The following is a 14,794-nucleotide window of genomic DNA, read 5'->3' as shown; positions in this document are numbered from 1 at the left end:
CCCTAATTTCAGTCCTTAATGGCCAATTCTTTAAAGCTTTTAACGCTTAGCCTCCAAAGAGGAGAAAGACACCAGGTTAACAACCTGAAATCACATTTCTGGGGCAAGTTTCAGTTCATCGGTTCATATAGAACCAGCATCTCATTAAATTAAACATAGTTTATACTTGATTTCCAATTTATCACCCAACTGTGTAGATCACAGTATAAAATGAGTCACACCCAAATTTCACAAGTTTTTTAACCTCTTAAGACAGATGGACACCGCTTAGGCTTTGGGGGCTTTGAACCAGTACAGCTGCATTTTAACGCCAGGGAATCTGCTGGGGGAAAAAAAAAATGTGGGCCACAGACAGTATATGCTGCACTAGAATATTCTTCTACTGAGAGAGGCTCGCTAAGTTAGCTGTATTTCTAAAATGCCTTCTCTGGATATTTTCAACCCTTTCTTCAAGACTACTTTAACAATTAGCACAGAGAGGTCTCTGCATGAAGCTCTGAAACATTTAAAACCAGAGAACAAAAGGTTTATTTTAAAAAGGAAAACCTTGGCTTGTACAACTCCAGACGTGAATCTGCTTTCAATTACTGAAAGTATTTCCACTTCAGTGGAAAGGGATCAAATCTTCAACTACACCATCTTAAGGCACTGAATTTGATTATATTAGGCTTTCAGAAGACAGAATGACTTTGTGACACAGGCACATAGACTCTTAACATATCATATCTGAGATATTCCAGAGAGATAGAGACGCCAGCACAGGAAAGGCAGGGAATGTGACTTCTCATCTCTCATTCTGAGAGATGCCACAGATCTTTGTTTTATTCTCTGGCAATACGCACATCAATGGTAGAAAGCTTTCTACTTTACTAGACAGTGCACACGTTTCCCCCAGCCGGCCCCCAACTATTCTTCCAGGAGCAACCTGCATGGAAACACAACGGCAAAGTTGGATTTCTTTTAGAGACTCGGCTGTACAAAACCCTCTCCTGGCAAAAATCACACACGAAGTGTTTCGCATGAGAAAAACCGCTCTTTTAATTAGCACGATTATTTTGTACCTCTTTCCCCATTAAGCAATCAGTATGATGGCTTTTAGTTAATGGAAGCAAAGGGCTGATTAATCTAAGCTCAATGCAGATTTTAAAACACATCCAAGCCATAAATTACCCAAAATCACGACTGCTAAGATTTGCTCCCAACGACTCCAACAAGACGGCATCGCAAAAGTCACCGAATGCAGGAGAAACGACAGCTTTACCTCGTGGATCAGGACTGTATACTACCCTTTAAAAAAATTAAAAAAAAAAATCCACCTAATAAAAAATACCGGGAACAAAAGACTCCGTTCTCCCCGCGGCTACCTGCACCACTCCGAGGGACGAGGAGGAATCCAGAAAGTTCAGCCTTCGCCTCCTCTAAACCCCCAAATTTGGTCCCTCAGGGGTTAAAGAGCCACCTCGTTTCAGATGCTAATGTTGCCTCTGCGGCGATTCTAACCCGCGCGGAGCCGCCTCCCATTCCGACACCACCGGGGAGAGAAGCGGGGCCGCCGCCGCCGCCGCCGCCGCCGCCGTCCCCGCCGTCCCCGAGCGCGGCCGAGCGCGGCCGAGCGCGCGAGCGACCCCGCCGCGGGTAGAGCCGCGCGAGCAGCCCCGCCGAGAGCCGCGCCGGGAGCCGCGCGAGAAGCCCGCGCGAGGAGCCCGCGCGCCGCCCGGCCGCCCAGGCCCCGGCTGCCTCCGCCGCCTCCGCCGCCTCCGCCGCTCACCCACCTTGCCGCGGCGCGCCCTCGCTGTGGCCGTGCGGAGCCGAGCCCGGCGCTGCCAAGTTGCCTCGGTCTGGAGCGTATCATGTTACAGCGCCGGGCTCGGGGCTCCGGCTGCGAGCGGCAGCCAGACATGATAGGCTGAGGCTCCTCTGTTTACACCCGGCCGCGGAGGGGGCGGCGGCGGCTCTTAACCCCTTCGCGCCGGGCCGGGCCGCCGCCGCCGCCGCCGCCGCCGCCGCCGCCGCCGCCGCCGCCCCGCCAGCCCTGCGCCCCGCCGCCGCGGCCCGGCCGCCGCCTTCCGACCCTTCCTTCCACACACACGCGCGCGCACACACACACACACGCATGCACGCACACGCACACACACGCCGGGGCATTTTAACAGCCATGCCCCAAACGAAGAGTGTGAAAACTGCACCAAAAACTGGTTACAGGCGTGCTATAAAGACCTGATAGGGGGTACTCCACCAACACACACACGCACACGCACGCACACACGCCGGCAGCCCATAAAACATCGATATTCTCTAATGTGGTTTTTCGGGTGGCTGTAGATTTTGCCAAACAGCTTTCTTCCAGAAGCACTACTTTGCTGTGCTCACAAAAGGACCTCATTCCCCCGGCGCGTGAATGAATCCCGACCCCCGATCCGCCACCATTCATGCATCCCCCAGCCGAGCTGTTTACTTAATCCAAAGAGAGCGGTGGCCGCACTCCCCCGGCCTCAGCGAAACTCAGTGCTCCAGCTCGCTGGACGCGCTGCTCGGGAAAGGTGGGTGCCTCGGAGGCGGGAGGGGCCGGGCACCGGGCCTGGAGTCCACAGCGCCGGCGGGGGGACGCGGGGGGACGCGGCGGGGACCGGCTCGGCCCCCCCGCGGGCCCCGGGGCTGCGCCGCCGAGACTCGCCCGCTGAGGTCGGCCGGGGGCTGCGCCGCGCCCCCCTCGTGCGCCCGCGGTCTCGGACCCCGGCGACCGCCTAGGGGAGAGCCGGGCCCGCACCCCGGGGAGGGAGGAGGGTCCCCGGGGCTGGCGGCGTGTGCTCACGGGGTCTGAGCGAACTCTGAATGATGTGCCACGGCTGGACAACCCTGATCTGGACTAGCTAACGTGGTGTTCCAACTAGCTTGACTTTTAAAATAAAACATGCTTCAGTATTGCGGCCCTTCCATTTTTATTTAAAAATTGCCTCCCTCCCCCTCCAGATCCACTCTTGTCACTATCTTTGTATTGCCTCCAGTCCAACGTCCCTCCTTCCTTTAATTTGTCTTTTTTTTTTTTTTCTAGAACATTCCATCCCCCTCAGCTTCTTCCTCCATTAAACTGAGAATTGAATGTGTTAGTGAGTTTTGGGATTTACCCGTGTTTTCTTCCAATTCCTCAAGACCCCTCCGTATTTTTATGAAGAAACAGAAAACAAGAAGCAGACGTTACGATATGGACATCAATCAGCACATCTTTATATGATTAGCTGTCAGTCCACATTGGAACGAACTGCCGTCTAAATACAGACTTAAGCCAAAAAATTAATACTTTAAGAAAGGGTGAGTGTGCTCCATTTATCAGTAAGATCCAGTAAAGAATGTATTCTCACCTCCATCTGTGATTCAAAAACAGTAATTTCTTTTTCCTCTGTAGCATACTCCTTTTACCTTGACTTTTGTCACTTTTTACATCTAATGCTACATATGGTAAGGGGAGCACAGCTCATCAACCTCTTGGTGGATACTTTTCCTTCTCTGTTTTCATTACCATCTAACACATTCATCATCGTACATGGAAATGTCTGGTGTTACTCAACGCTTAAGTCTCTACCCCATAGGGTTCTTTTCTTTCAGGCATGATGGCTCCTCTAAAATCGTGACTCACAAACATTCTATTACAACATGATTATCACAACCATCATGTCTCTTCTTCCCTGAGTGATCAACATGTTCACCCTTTCATTAGGACGTTGGTAAGGTCCCCTAGAAATTGTTTAAACATGTCTTTGACACAGCCTAAATTTCAAAGTTATTTCAGAGTTTTGCAAATCTCTTTAGTAAAATTGGGTCAAAAAACAGAACAATAGATATTTTGTGGGGCTCCAAAAGACTTCTGAGCTCTTAAGCAAATATCTTCCTAAGTCATAATATTTTGAACATGATCGTTTCACAGATCAGGGTGATGTGTGTGACTCTTCCTGTGTGTGTGTGTGTGTGTGTGTGTGTGTGTGTGTGTGTGTGTGTGTGTTTGTGTGGGGGGGTGTTGCTTGAGGTAATTGCCAATAAACACTACATAACTATTTAGGCCAGAATCTGAAGAGGCTGTTCAATTGGACTCTTAGAGCAATTAAATAGGTAAAACACTGCACAACTGGAATTTTTCAGGACCTGCGGGTCTTGTCCACGTTTCAGATACGTACCCCTGGATTTTCGATGACACAAATTAGCAGATGTGGATTTGAATAAGAACATTAGAGGACACAAAGGGGAACACTCTAGTGGGAGGAATGAAAGGTTTTAAAATCTTAAATCCCTGTATGGGCCAAGATGAATCTCAAGAAGATTGATATTTGGCCTCGTCATCTCCCCAGATAAATGCTATGTAAATCGGTCACTGATTGATAGCATTTATTAAAATTCCAATTTAAAATGCTAATTAAGCAATGCCCATTTATAAATATCAGATACAGGTAGGTCAATTTTTATACTGGACTATATTGGAATATTCTACGCGTATATCTAGTCCTACCTTTTCTGGACACAAAACTAATTATTTCCAAATTGCACAAAGACGGTGTCCCTTGAGAATAATCAAGGGCTTACTTTGAACAGAGCTGAGCAGCAGCGGCAGCAGCCCATGGGGAAGAGGAGGGACAGACGTGGTTTTAAACAGTTTCTATCGCTGAATAGGGAAGGATGGTTTCCACATACGTCTTCCCGAGAAAAGGCAAGTTTTGTGACCACTCCCACCCATACGTTAAATCACTGCCATCTTGGAAATAAAGGAGTCTAATACAGAGTTCTATAGAGACACAGAATAAGGCCCACATGAAACTTCTATCTACTATAGTTTGCCATATTGATGATATCAGGAATAATTAGCATTATGGATACTGCCTTTTATAACTTAAGCATTTCTTGTCTAAGATCTGCAGAATTCCCCACAGTTCTACGAGCAGACACTATTAAATATGTTGAATTATGTGGCTATTTTATGTTGTGAATAAATAACCACATGGAATCATGCTTGCGCTATTAAATGAATTTTACTTATAACTGAATTCAGTTCTTTAGGCATAAAAGCCTAATGACTGCACACCACAAGGAAGATTTTTAAAAATGCATGAACCAAACCAAATCAAAGCAAATTGTATTTAAAAAAAAAAAAAAAAGCCCATGAATGAGCTGTTACTTCAAACTGGCACCAACTTAGCTTTAATATTAAGACTTCTTCTCACCTCTTTCTACTTAGGCCCCAACCCTTGAAAAAAAAAAAAAAAAACAACCCCAGAGTTTAACCAAAACTGAGGTGATTACCTTTTTTGGTCATGATGAGGCACTGAAATCATATTGTCAGAGATGCTAATATAAAGTCAAAATCAAACCCTTTTACCTCTACTGAACATGGGATGTCTGATAACAAGCGACACTGAGCGCTTCCTATGACTGTCACTCTATTGAGCATTTGACACGTGCCCTTTTTATGTCTCTAAGCCCTTGTATTGTTATCCCATTTTACAGATGAGGACCCGAGAACTTAAAAGAGAGTAATAATGGTCCAAATAGTTACAGAGTACCAGAGCTTAAATTCAGCCCTGAGGCTTAAACCATTTCACTAAAGCATTGACTCAGTGGTTAAAACTGGTATCAGGAGGACAGATTGCTTTCAAAATCCAATGCATCAGGAGAAGCCACGCCAAAGATTTGAAAACATGATTTTTCATGTTCAAAATTGATTGATTGTGGATTTGGCGGGGGGGGGGGGGGGGAAGAGACATAGCATGTGATTTTCCCTGTGTTTTATTTTATTTTATTTTTAAATTTTTTTTAACGTTTATTCATTTTTGAGAGACAGAGAGAGACAGAGCATGAGCAGGGAAAGGGCAGAGAGAGAGGGAGACACAGAAGCGGAAGCAGGCTCCAGGCTCTGAGCCGTCAGCACAGAGCCCGACGCGGAGCTCGAACTCACGGACCGCGAGATCATGACCTGAGCGGAAATCGGACACTCAACGGACTGAGCCACCCAGGGGCCCCATTCCCTGTGTTTTAAAGTTACCTCCGGAGTTAGGGTAACCAGGAGTGCCCCTATTGCTAGTAGTCTCCGCAAGCTGGAATCTTGCAGTGGAACGAAAATAGTTAACAAACATTCCTGATTGGGGAGTGGCAGAGGTCAGTATGTTTCTGTCACGCTAGGATTTCGTTTGTCTAAATGGACTTTGGTACAAATTACACATTTATTTGTAAACTTTTTCTTTCTTAAATTACCAATATGTCAGAGGCACTCAATGTCACCTAAATTAAGGGGCACTGACATCAACAGGTACATAATAATTGTACAATTACTTTGTTACATGCTGTGCATACAGTTTTAGATTTCATCTTCTGTTTTGCAAAGGGTAATTTTGTCAGTAGCAAGAAGGTCTCCACCAGCTATGTGGGTTCTAACGTAAAGCTGTATTTAAAATCATATTTCTGGGTCCTTTTCCCAATAGAGTTCAATTATCACTTATACTGGAACCGAAATAAAGGTTTGAGAGAAAGGCTCATAATAAAGTCCAATTCATAATTTTCACAGATGTCTAAGAGTAAATCCAAAAGGAGAGTATAATACCTAGGTGATTCTTTGATTTAACCCACAGAACAATCCACCCGCGATACAGCTTTTTTATTTCATAACTATCTGCAATGACCCACATCCAAAATCGTTTCCGAAAGGTAAGTTTTCTTCTTTATTTGTAAAGATGCTATTTCACCAAAACCACTAATGCCTCCTGAAATCCAATACTATGTGATAAAGACCTAAGACTCTCTCTTTAGATCTCCAATCATGTTTGTTGTGTATCAAAAGAAGTGGTTCTTATTTTTGTCCTAATTCAGGTGACCTTGGGCAGGAGCATGCTGGGTCCTCCACAGCCTGGGCAGGCAGGGAGGAGGAGGAAGCAAGATCTGGGAGTGTGTGATGAGGTCTGGACTCTTTGCAGGGGGCAATCAAGCAATGCACTGCATCCAAAAGGCTTAGCGAGCTTCAGCCCTGTGCTGGCAAGTATCCAAGCGGGAGGGAAGGGGGTAAGGAAGGGAGATCATTCCTCTCTAGTGGTGAGAGCAAGACAGGGGTTCAAGAGGGCAGAGCTTCAAGAGAAATCCAGATGGTCAGCAAGAGTTAGCTGGGGGTACGTATGCCAGGAACTGGGTATAGAGCTAGAGCTGAGGACTCAAGTCACATCACCAAGTGCCCAAAGGCGATGTTAGAAGGGAGTCTGTGGTAGACCAGTGCATAGAACCCTAATTCCATGAATAAACCTCCATGATGGGGGGACCACAGGAGAGGCCAAGAGAGAGGGAGTGCCATTCACCCCTGGAAGGTTGGATACAAGGTCTCAGGCAGAAAGACTAATTCCTAAGCCCACCCAGGGATGGCAGTATTCGTCCATGCTAGACAACGTACTGGGTTCAACCTATTTTTATGTTTTGAAAATAAGGATATATTTGGGGGTGGGGGTCCTTTGAATGTATTCTTTGACAGTCTATGTTTAAGAAACTGAAATGTGGTAAATAACAATGATTGCACTGTTTTCATTACAGAGTAATTTTGTCCGTCTTTATTGACTCTTGATTTCCAACCATCATTCCATTCACCCAACCCATATTTTCATATTTTAGTGTTAGTTTTCAAACACATTTCCAGTTAAATGTTAAAAAGCTAGGCAATATACCTTTGAAATTAAATATATTACTATAAATACTTTGTCTTCTCTGTTCAGACACCAAGAATCGGTTACTCATTGAAGTTATTAGGTATGAAATTGTCTACAGAGGCAAGGAGCTATTCACCAGGTCAAATCCTTAATGCCGGGGACAGAGCAGAGAAAGCACACACACGTCTATAGTCGCTCTTGAAAATTTGTAGCATTAACACTTTCAAAAGACTGCCTGTGAAGTAGGATAACTTTTTTGCAGTTTATTTAATAAGTCTTTATTGACAAATTTAGATAATAATTGTTATTTTCGGACGGTTTATGACACAGTCACATGGAACACGTTTTTAGTGATTTTTTTTTCTATTTCGTGAACATAAATCATGTCTAAGCACATATTTTTATATGTCGTTTTAGATGTAGGTATATGCTTGATACTCCTGCTTTTCACCTGGCCAATTTCTGCTTGTTCATGACTTGGCTTCGCAGTCCATTCTTCCATTTAGTCTTTTCTGACCCACTAACAATAGTTTAAGAGCCCCGCTTTTGAGCTCCCATTGAACTCTGCAAATACCCTTTTCTAATATTCATCATACTGTGTTCTGCTGCCTATCAACCTATCTGTAACTCCTTCCAGACCATAAACACATGAGGGCAGGGACCACTTCTTTGCTGATTCCCCAGCACTTACTAAATGTCTTGCACTAGAGACACAAATATTGGTTTAGGGATGGGTAGATTGAACTGGAAGCAAAGAGTCCAGATTGAAGAAAATGCTTGCTAATTAAAATAAGTCTGTCATTTGTATTTATCACACTGTTCTGTAATTATTTAGTCCTCTTTCTGTCTCCCTCTCTCTCTCTCTCTCCCTCCCTCTCTCCCTTTCTCTCTTTTACACACACACACACACACACATACACACACACCTTAACCTAACCCAGCCTAACCTAACCCACATATTTGAGGGCAGAGACTATGACCTAATGGCACCTAGCACCATTGATAATTTGAGATTGCTATTTTTTAAACTATAAATGTATACTTTTTCATTCTAAGATTCATGGGATCCTAAAACTGGACATAAACTTAATATGTGATCTAATTTGGTCATACCCTCCGGATCCCCAGACACAGACCACCTATTTGTTTGTTGGTTCTTCTCTTTTTTTAAAGCCCTACCAGGCCGCATCCATTTCAAGTGACACATTACAATAGTTCACATTGTTGACCGTGATCAATTCTATTTTGAGAGTCTCTAAATCTCTGACGCCACGATTTACGCCCAAATGCTCTTGCCCAGGCTTCAGTAGACACAGAGCAGCTGGTCACCATTTTTCTCACTAAGTGTCCTTCATATTCGTGAAGACAGACTGTGTGTCAATCTCCCCTTAAGATCCTCGTGGCCGTGCTAAATAATCTCGATTGCTTTTATTCTATTTTACTGGTTACTCATGGGTCTAGTTTTCATCTCTCTTATCATCCTACTGGCTGTTCTCTGAAGCTCCTTCCCAGGGTGTGGGGGTGCGGGTGGGGCTGAGAACCACACTGACTGGGTTATCAAGCTCTAGGTGTAGAGGTTTAGGCCCCGGGAGAGAAGCAAGTCCTACGAGGAGCCAGAGCGAAGGCGAAGAGACTGAAACAAGGATTTCATTTCTTCAAAGTTCTATGATGTGCGTTTGCTAATCCAGCCCACAACTTTGGTGTTTCTGGGAGCAGAAGACGAGAGGCGCTGAGGGAACTGACTCTCGGGGGGGGGGGGGGTGGGTACCTCTATACAGGGGGCACGGCAAGGAAGTTCAGGCCCCAAGGGAGACGCAAAGCGAAGTCTAGGAAATTGGAGAGAATCGGGGGGTGTAGCACAACAGAGAAGCCCCAGGGGAGAGGTTTCAAGAACTGAGGTCGGGACCGTGGAGGGTGATGGTTAACAAAGCTGCATGTCACAGATTAATACTTACGATGATTGAAGTGAAATGCCTGAATTTGGCAGGAAGAAAGCAATTTGTGGCCTAAAGGAGAAGAATGTCTAGCAGAGTAATGGGGTGAAAGTCAGATTTAAAAGCAAGAGGGTGGGGAAATGGAGACAGCCAGTCTGCAAACCAGTGTTTTTCCTCAAATTTTTAGATTTGAACTGGACTCACATTTATTGAATGCCTATTATGCGCCTGAAACACCTTAGGTATTTTCACATGAGATGCCTTCTTGAATCCGCACAGGGCAAGACTAGTTTTAAACCTAGTGTAGAAAACTGTATTTCCATTACTTACAAAACCCTGTAGGGAAAAATATACTGGTTCTTTTAGGCAACTTTCTACATGAGGTCTCTCTCAGTCTGCAAAAAGCAAATGTGCTTACTTAGTGTCTTATTAGGGTAGCTTCAGCAGCCTAAGGGGAATACACATGGGGGATAGATACACATGGGGGAGAAATGAATTTTCTAAAAAGCGGGAGGGAGGCATGAAGTAAAAGCCAGGTTGACTCAGAGGCTGTCAGGGAAGGAAAATTCTAGTTGTAGTGTATCTCGTCTTGGGGGCTGTAGCTTCTGAGTGACAGCAAGCTTCAGGGACTGTCTCTTTCTTTGGAAAACCGGTGCAAAGGGAGTTAGGTTGTTCCAAAGGTCTAGAGTAATTAAAGGGAAAATAAAGACATCTATTTAATTGATGCTAAGCAAGGTGTATTCGTAAGACAAAACATCCTGACTAGTAAGGCAAGTGTCCAGGTGACGATTTTGACATTACACTACACAGGTGTTTCAATGCCTCCCATCCTTGGAGGCAATTTGATTTTGACACAGAAACCACCATGAAAATACAGCTCTCTGTTATTTTTGGCCAAAGGCCTTTGCAAGACTTTCAACAAAAGGTTTGTACAATGTGATCATTCAAATGAATTTTAAAGATTAAGGCAGAACGAGTTCGAGTATTTTAGAATTAATTTCATAATATTACTCATTAGATCAATATATCACTGTGTCACTTTAACTACAGTCTAAGATAGCTTTAGCGCGGATGATAGAAGCAGCCAGCGTTAAGTAGAAAGGCTCCCACGGTTAGGTACAAGTCTTTGTGGAATAAGCTGTATCTTTTTTGTTTGTATTCTGGTATGGATGTTGGGTAAAATTTACTGTCAAGGAATTTCTGGCAGGGTTTCAGAAGGATGGTTAGAATGAGGAATTTTCTGACTGGCAAAGAGCAGTTAGATGAGGTTGTGATTAACGGCAACTTATGATTAGTGAGAAAGGTCCTAAATTATACCTAGGCATTTATTCCACAAAAAGCCTGGTGATTATTTCCAGCGATTTTAATAAAAACACATAGTGTCATAATCAGTGTCAGGAATATTCATGGCTGTAATTCAGATAAGCAGGTATCTTTTTGTCCGTGCCTTAGATGCCTTGAATGGGCATCACTAAGACCACACCACAAAATGAAAGAACCTAAGGGGAACAGAGAGGCTTCGATAGTTGGTAGGTTGGAACCGGTGAAGAAAACATCACAGCCCACCCTTTTGGGATTTCTCTACTTCTCCACAAATTCTCTAGGCATCCGAAAATCTGAGTTCTAGACATCACTCTGCCGATTGGCTGTGTGACCTTGCTAAGCCCTAACTTATCTGGGCCTCGATTTTTCCCTCTAAAAAAAGAAATCTCTCGGGTCTTTTGAATCCTTTTTTTTTTTTTTTTTAAAGCTTATTTATTTATTTATTTATTTATTTTGAGAGACAGAGAGAGAGGAGAGGCAGAGAGAGAGAGAATACCAAGCAGGCTCTGTACTGCCAGCACAGAACCAGACGTGGGACTCGAACCCACCAACCATGAGATCATGACCTGAAACCAGGAGTCTGATGCTTAACGTACACTTTTGAGAGAGACAAAGAGACAGAGAAGGTGACGGGGGAGGGGCAGAGAGAGAGAGAGAGAGAGACAGGATCCAAAGCCGGCTCTGTGCCGACAGCAGGGAGCCCCATGAGGGGCTCGAACTCATCAACCGTGAAATCATGACCTGAGCTGAAGTCAGCAGCTTAACCGACTGAGCCACCCAGGTGCCCCTCATCTTTATTCTACTCCATATATTAACATTCCAGGTGGTAAGATACTGCCCACATTCCAATGCATTTAAGAGGTGAAAGTTTCTTTCCTTCATAAGAACAGCATTGGTGACTTTTTTTCAGAAGCCAAGAGACGTAACAAGGTGTGTGCGAGTGTGTTTGTTATGGGGGGCAATCACGTGTGTCGATTCTTCCTGGCTAAGATTTACATTATCTTACAAGATCTCATTCTTCTAATGCCTCTGTGTCCCATCAACAACTTTCAGTTGTTCTACAAGCAGAAGGCTCCTGGTAAGTAGGAGTCAGTGCCAGTCTTGAAGAGATCATACAACATCACCAAATGTTAGGACACAAAAGAAACTTGGAGCTCATTGCTCAAACCCTTTGCCTTCTCACAGGGCAGCCAGTATATATAACCCTAAAAACCAGACATCTCCCCTAAATATTATTAGCATGACCCCACCCCCAACCCCATCCCACACCTCCTTAAGCAAAGGAAAAAAGTGTTAACAGATGTTAAGGCAAAAGAAACACTGCCCACAGAAAATTAAGAATCCCTGAGACATTCACAATCAAACGTGAAACTGCCCGGCCCCCTCTAGCTAATGTGAAATCTAATTAATATTGTTGTAACTAGCAGAGAAAAAAAAAAAATCTTTACCTGAACGTAGAATTAGAATGTTTATAATTTTCCACTTCTTTTTTTACTTCTAAAGGATCAAGAAGCCTTTTCAAAGAGTAAAATACAAATCAATATTCAATTTTCCTCCAATTATGAAGAAATAAACCAACTTCACATCTTTTTTGTATCTGTACTGCCTGTGAATTTGCTGCTTTTTTTTACTCTCATGAGAGAATAACTAAGGATTACCTTCCTCTGCAGAGGCAGCAACTACTTATGCCTAAAAAGGGAATATTTGAAAATTCTTAAATTCATTCTTCTGCCTTTTGCCTTATCCTATTTCAAATCAATTTCCTATTTTCTCACGTTCCTCCCGGCCAGCAGCTGCTCCTTCTGGGCCTTTATCTGGCCCGAGGAAGGCAGGCAGGCAGGCAGGCAGGCAGTTGCCTGTTTAGCTGATGCCAGCCGTGTTTCTATGCTGGAGACAGAATGTCTGATCTCCATATTACAAGCAGCTTCCAATTGCCCCGTCTTAAAAAGCATCGTAACACTTGGGTCCACAGGCGGGGGTCCCCTGTCTTTGTTTTCTTTGGGAATTAAAAAAATTTTTTTTTTCTTGGAATACAATCTCTTATGAAGAAGGGCAACAATACTAATAATCAACTCACAAGTCAAGTCACTAAAGGAAAAAAATTCACCTGCAGCGTAAATACTGAAGACTGAAGAAGTCGTGTCATAAACACTGTATTTGTAGACTGTCTGAGGCAATACACCTGAAGTAAAGGAGCTTTCTCTGGTGGCCTGGCAGGGAGAATGGACTCTCCTGAAAAAAAACCGTAACTTCCATAAAACCGTGGAACTGGAGAAGACCATGAAAAGATTTCCCCTCACCTTCCCCCGCCCCCGAAATAGACCTCTATATAAGTGGAAATGGCATCTAGAATTCTTGGTATGTTCGACTCACTCATCAGACTCTTCTCGGTATATATCCAGAATTGTAAATGGCATTTTTATAGACTTCAAAGATGCCGGCTGAAAAGAACAACTTGCATCCTGGTAATTCCCACGGAAATGCCCACATCTCTTCTGCAACCATTGTCTGATTGATCTGTGCCAAAGCAGTGTGCCCAGACCTTCAGTTTGGCTGCTGTGGCTGCCCTATGTTCCCCCAGTGGTCCAGCCCAGCACACATGACTGATTGGCACTCTTGGTAAGGATTACCTAACTCCCTCCTTTGACTTTCTAAGCCTTTTTTTTTTTTTTTTTCAATTTTGTAGTGTACAGAAAAAGAAAAAAAAATATCATCTGGTCTAATCTCTGGGATATAGTTTTATAAAGTCAAGGAAGACAGGACAAAAAAGCAACTTACAAAGAAAATATTCTGATATACTGTTCTTCTAGTTTATTTCTATAAGGCATAATCATCAAGTTCTATCTACTGTACAAGCTACTTATTTCCTGGCACCAGACTCCTCTTCTGATTTTCCCATTTTCTCTGAAAGCTGTCGATTCTCACGGTCACGTCCTTTCCCTGTTCTCGCCATGTTCAGGCAGGAGTTGCTATGGCGCTCGTATTTTTACAGGTGCCTCTTGCACCCATGTTTTCTTTTTCTTTCCTCTGGAACTTTCTTTCTTCTAAGTCTCATTTCATTACCCCTATGCTAGGTGTGTCAATAACTCTGACACGGTCTCTGCATTCCTCCTCCAGTCCATATGCCAGGCAAGCCTTCCTAATGACTTACTTGCAAACGCTCTTCCCATGCTCAAATCCTCATTGGCTGCCCATTGACTACAGAATAAATCCAGTCCTTAGCCTATTACCTAAGAAGACCCTTCGAGGCTCATCTTGCCCTTGGCAATATGATTTTGCTCGGATAGAACCCTACCCTTTCTGTGCCTCGTGTGACTCCCGATGCTCCCTCTGCCTAGATGCCCTCCCCTCTCGCCCTTCAACCCTCCCCTCTCTCTCCACCAACCCCCCGCCCCCCAACTCCCGCCGCCTTTTCTTTAGCTCTGACTTACATAATCATCGTCAGCTCTCAAGGCCTAATTCACAAATTATGTTATTCCTTGATTTCAATTCCCAGCCAGGCTCATATCCAATCACTTAATGTCTTCAATAGGATGTCCTAGGGGCATCTTAAATGTAACATGTTCAAAGCTAAAATAATCATCTTCCGCAAACTTCCTATTGCTTCTGCATTCCGTGTGTCAGTGAGCAAAACCTCTGTGTCCCCGCCAAATGCCCAAGGAAGAAATGTGGACGTCAGTCACTCTTTCCTCTTCCGTCGGCGTTGCCCGCCACCCCCCCCCCCCAACACATGACTCCATCCATCAGCCTTCCACTCTGTTTACTAATTCCAACACTACAGTCACTGCCCTCCTTAATGAAATCCTCAACTCTCACTTGGCTACAGTATCATACCTGCCTCCATTCCCGGCTTCCTCCGACACACTCTTTACA

At 44.3% G+C, this 14,794-nt stretch overlaps 1 protein-coding gene and 1 long non-coding RNA gene across 24 annotated transcripts in view; one reads left to right on the top strand and one right to left on the bottom strand.

Moving 5' to 3' along the window:
* The window catches only part of TENM3 (teneurin transmembrane protein 3), a 1,282,904-nt gene that overhangs the window by 346,112 nt on the left and 921,998 nt on the right, over window positions 1-14,794 (bottom strand). For 4 of the 23 annotated variants that reach the window (XM_045452486.1, XM_045452494.1, XM_045452503.1 and 1 more), the window contains exon 1: window positions 1,773-1,864. The exons of 14 other annotated variants lie outside the window; for them this stretch is intronic. Coding sequence is in view for 3 of the 9 variants with exons in the window: in XM_045452463.1 (XP_045308419.1) it covers window positions 1,262-1,287; window positions 1,773-1,900 (154 nt within the window). In the remaining 6 variants the exon portion in view is untranslated. Of the gene's footprint in view, window positions 1-1,170; window positions 1,288-1,364; window positions 1,557-1,772; window positions 1,916-2,455; window positions 2,550-14,794 lie in introns of those variants that run through there. 5 more of the 23 variants (XM_045452463.1, XM_045452522.1, XM_045452512.1 and 2 more) reach the window with 5 other exon arrangements.
* Window positions 2,427-5,274, top strand: LOC123584908. The gene is made up of 2 exons (XR_006705741.1): window positions 2,427-2,540; window positions 3,053-5,274. It is a non-coding gene; the product is annotated as an uncharacterized LOC123584908 (long non-coding RNA).

The sequence above is a fragment of the Leopardus geoffroyi genome, chromosome B1 (assembly GCF_018350155.1).
Source record: "Leopardus geoffroyi isolate Oge1 chromosome B1, O.geoffroyi_Oge1_pat1.0, whole genome shotgun sequence".
Taxonomy (NCBI): domain Eukaryota; kingdom Metazoa; phylum Chordata; class Mammalia; order Carnivora; family Felidae; genus Leopardus; species Leopardus geoffroyi.
Note: the sequence above shows the minus strand (reverse complement) of the source record. Positions and strands in the feature narration are given on the sequence as shown.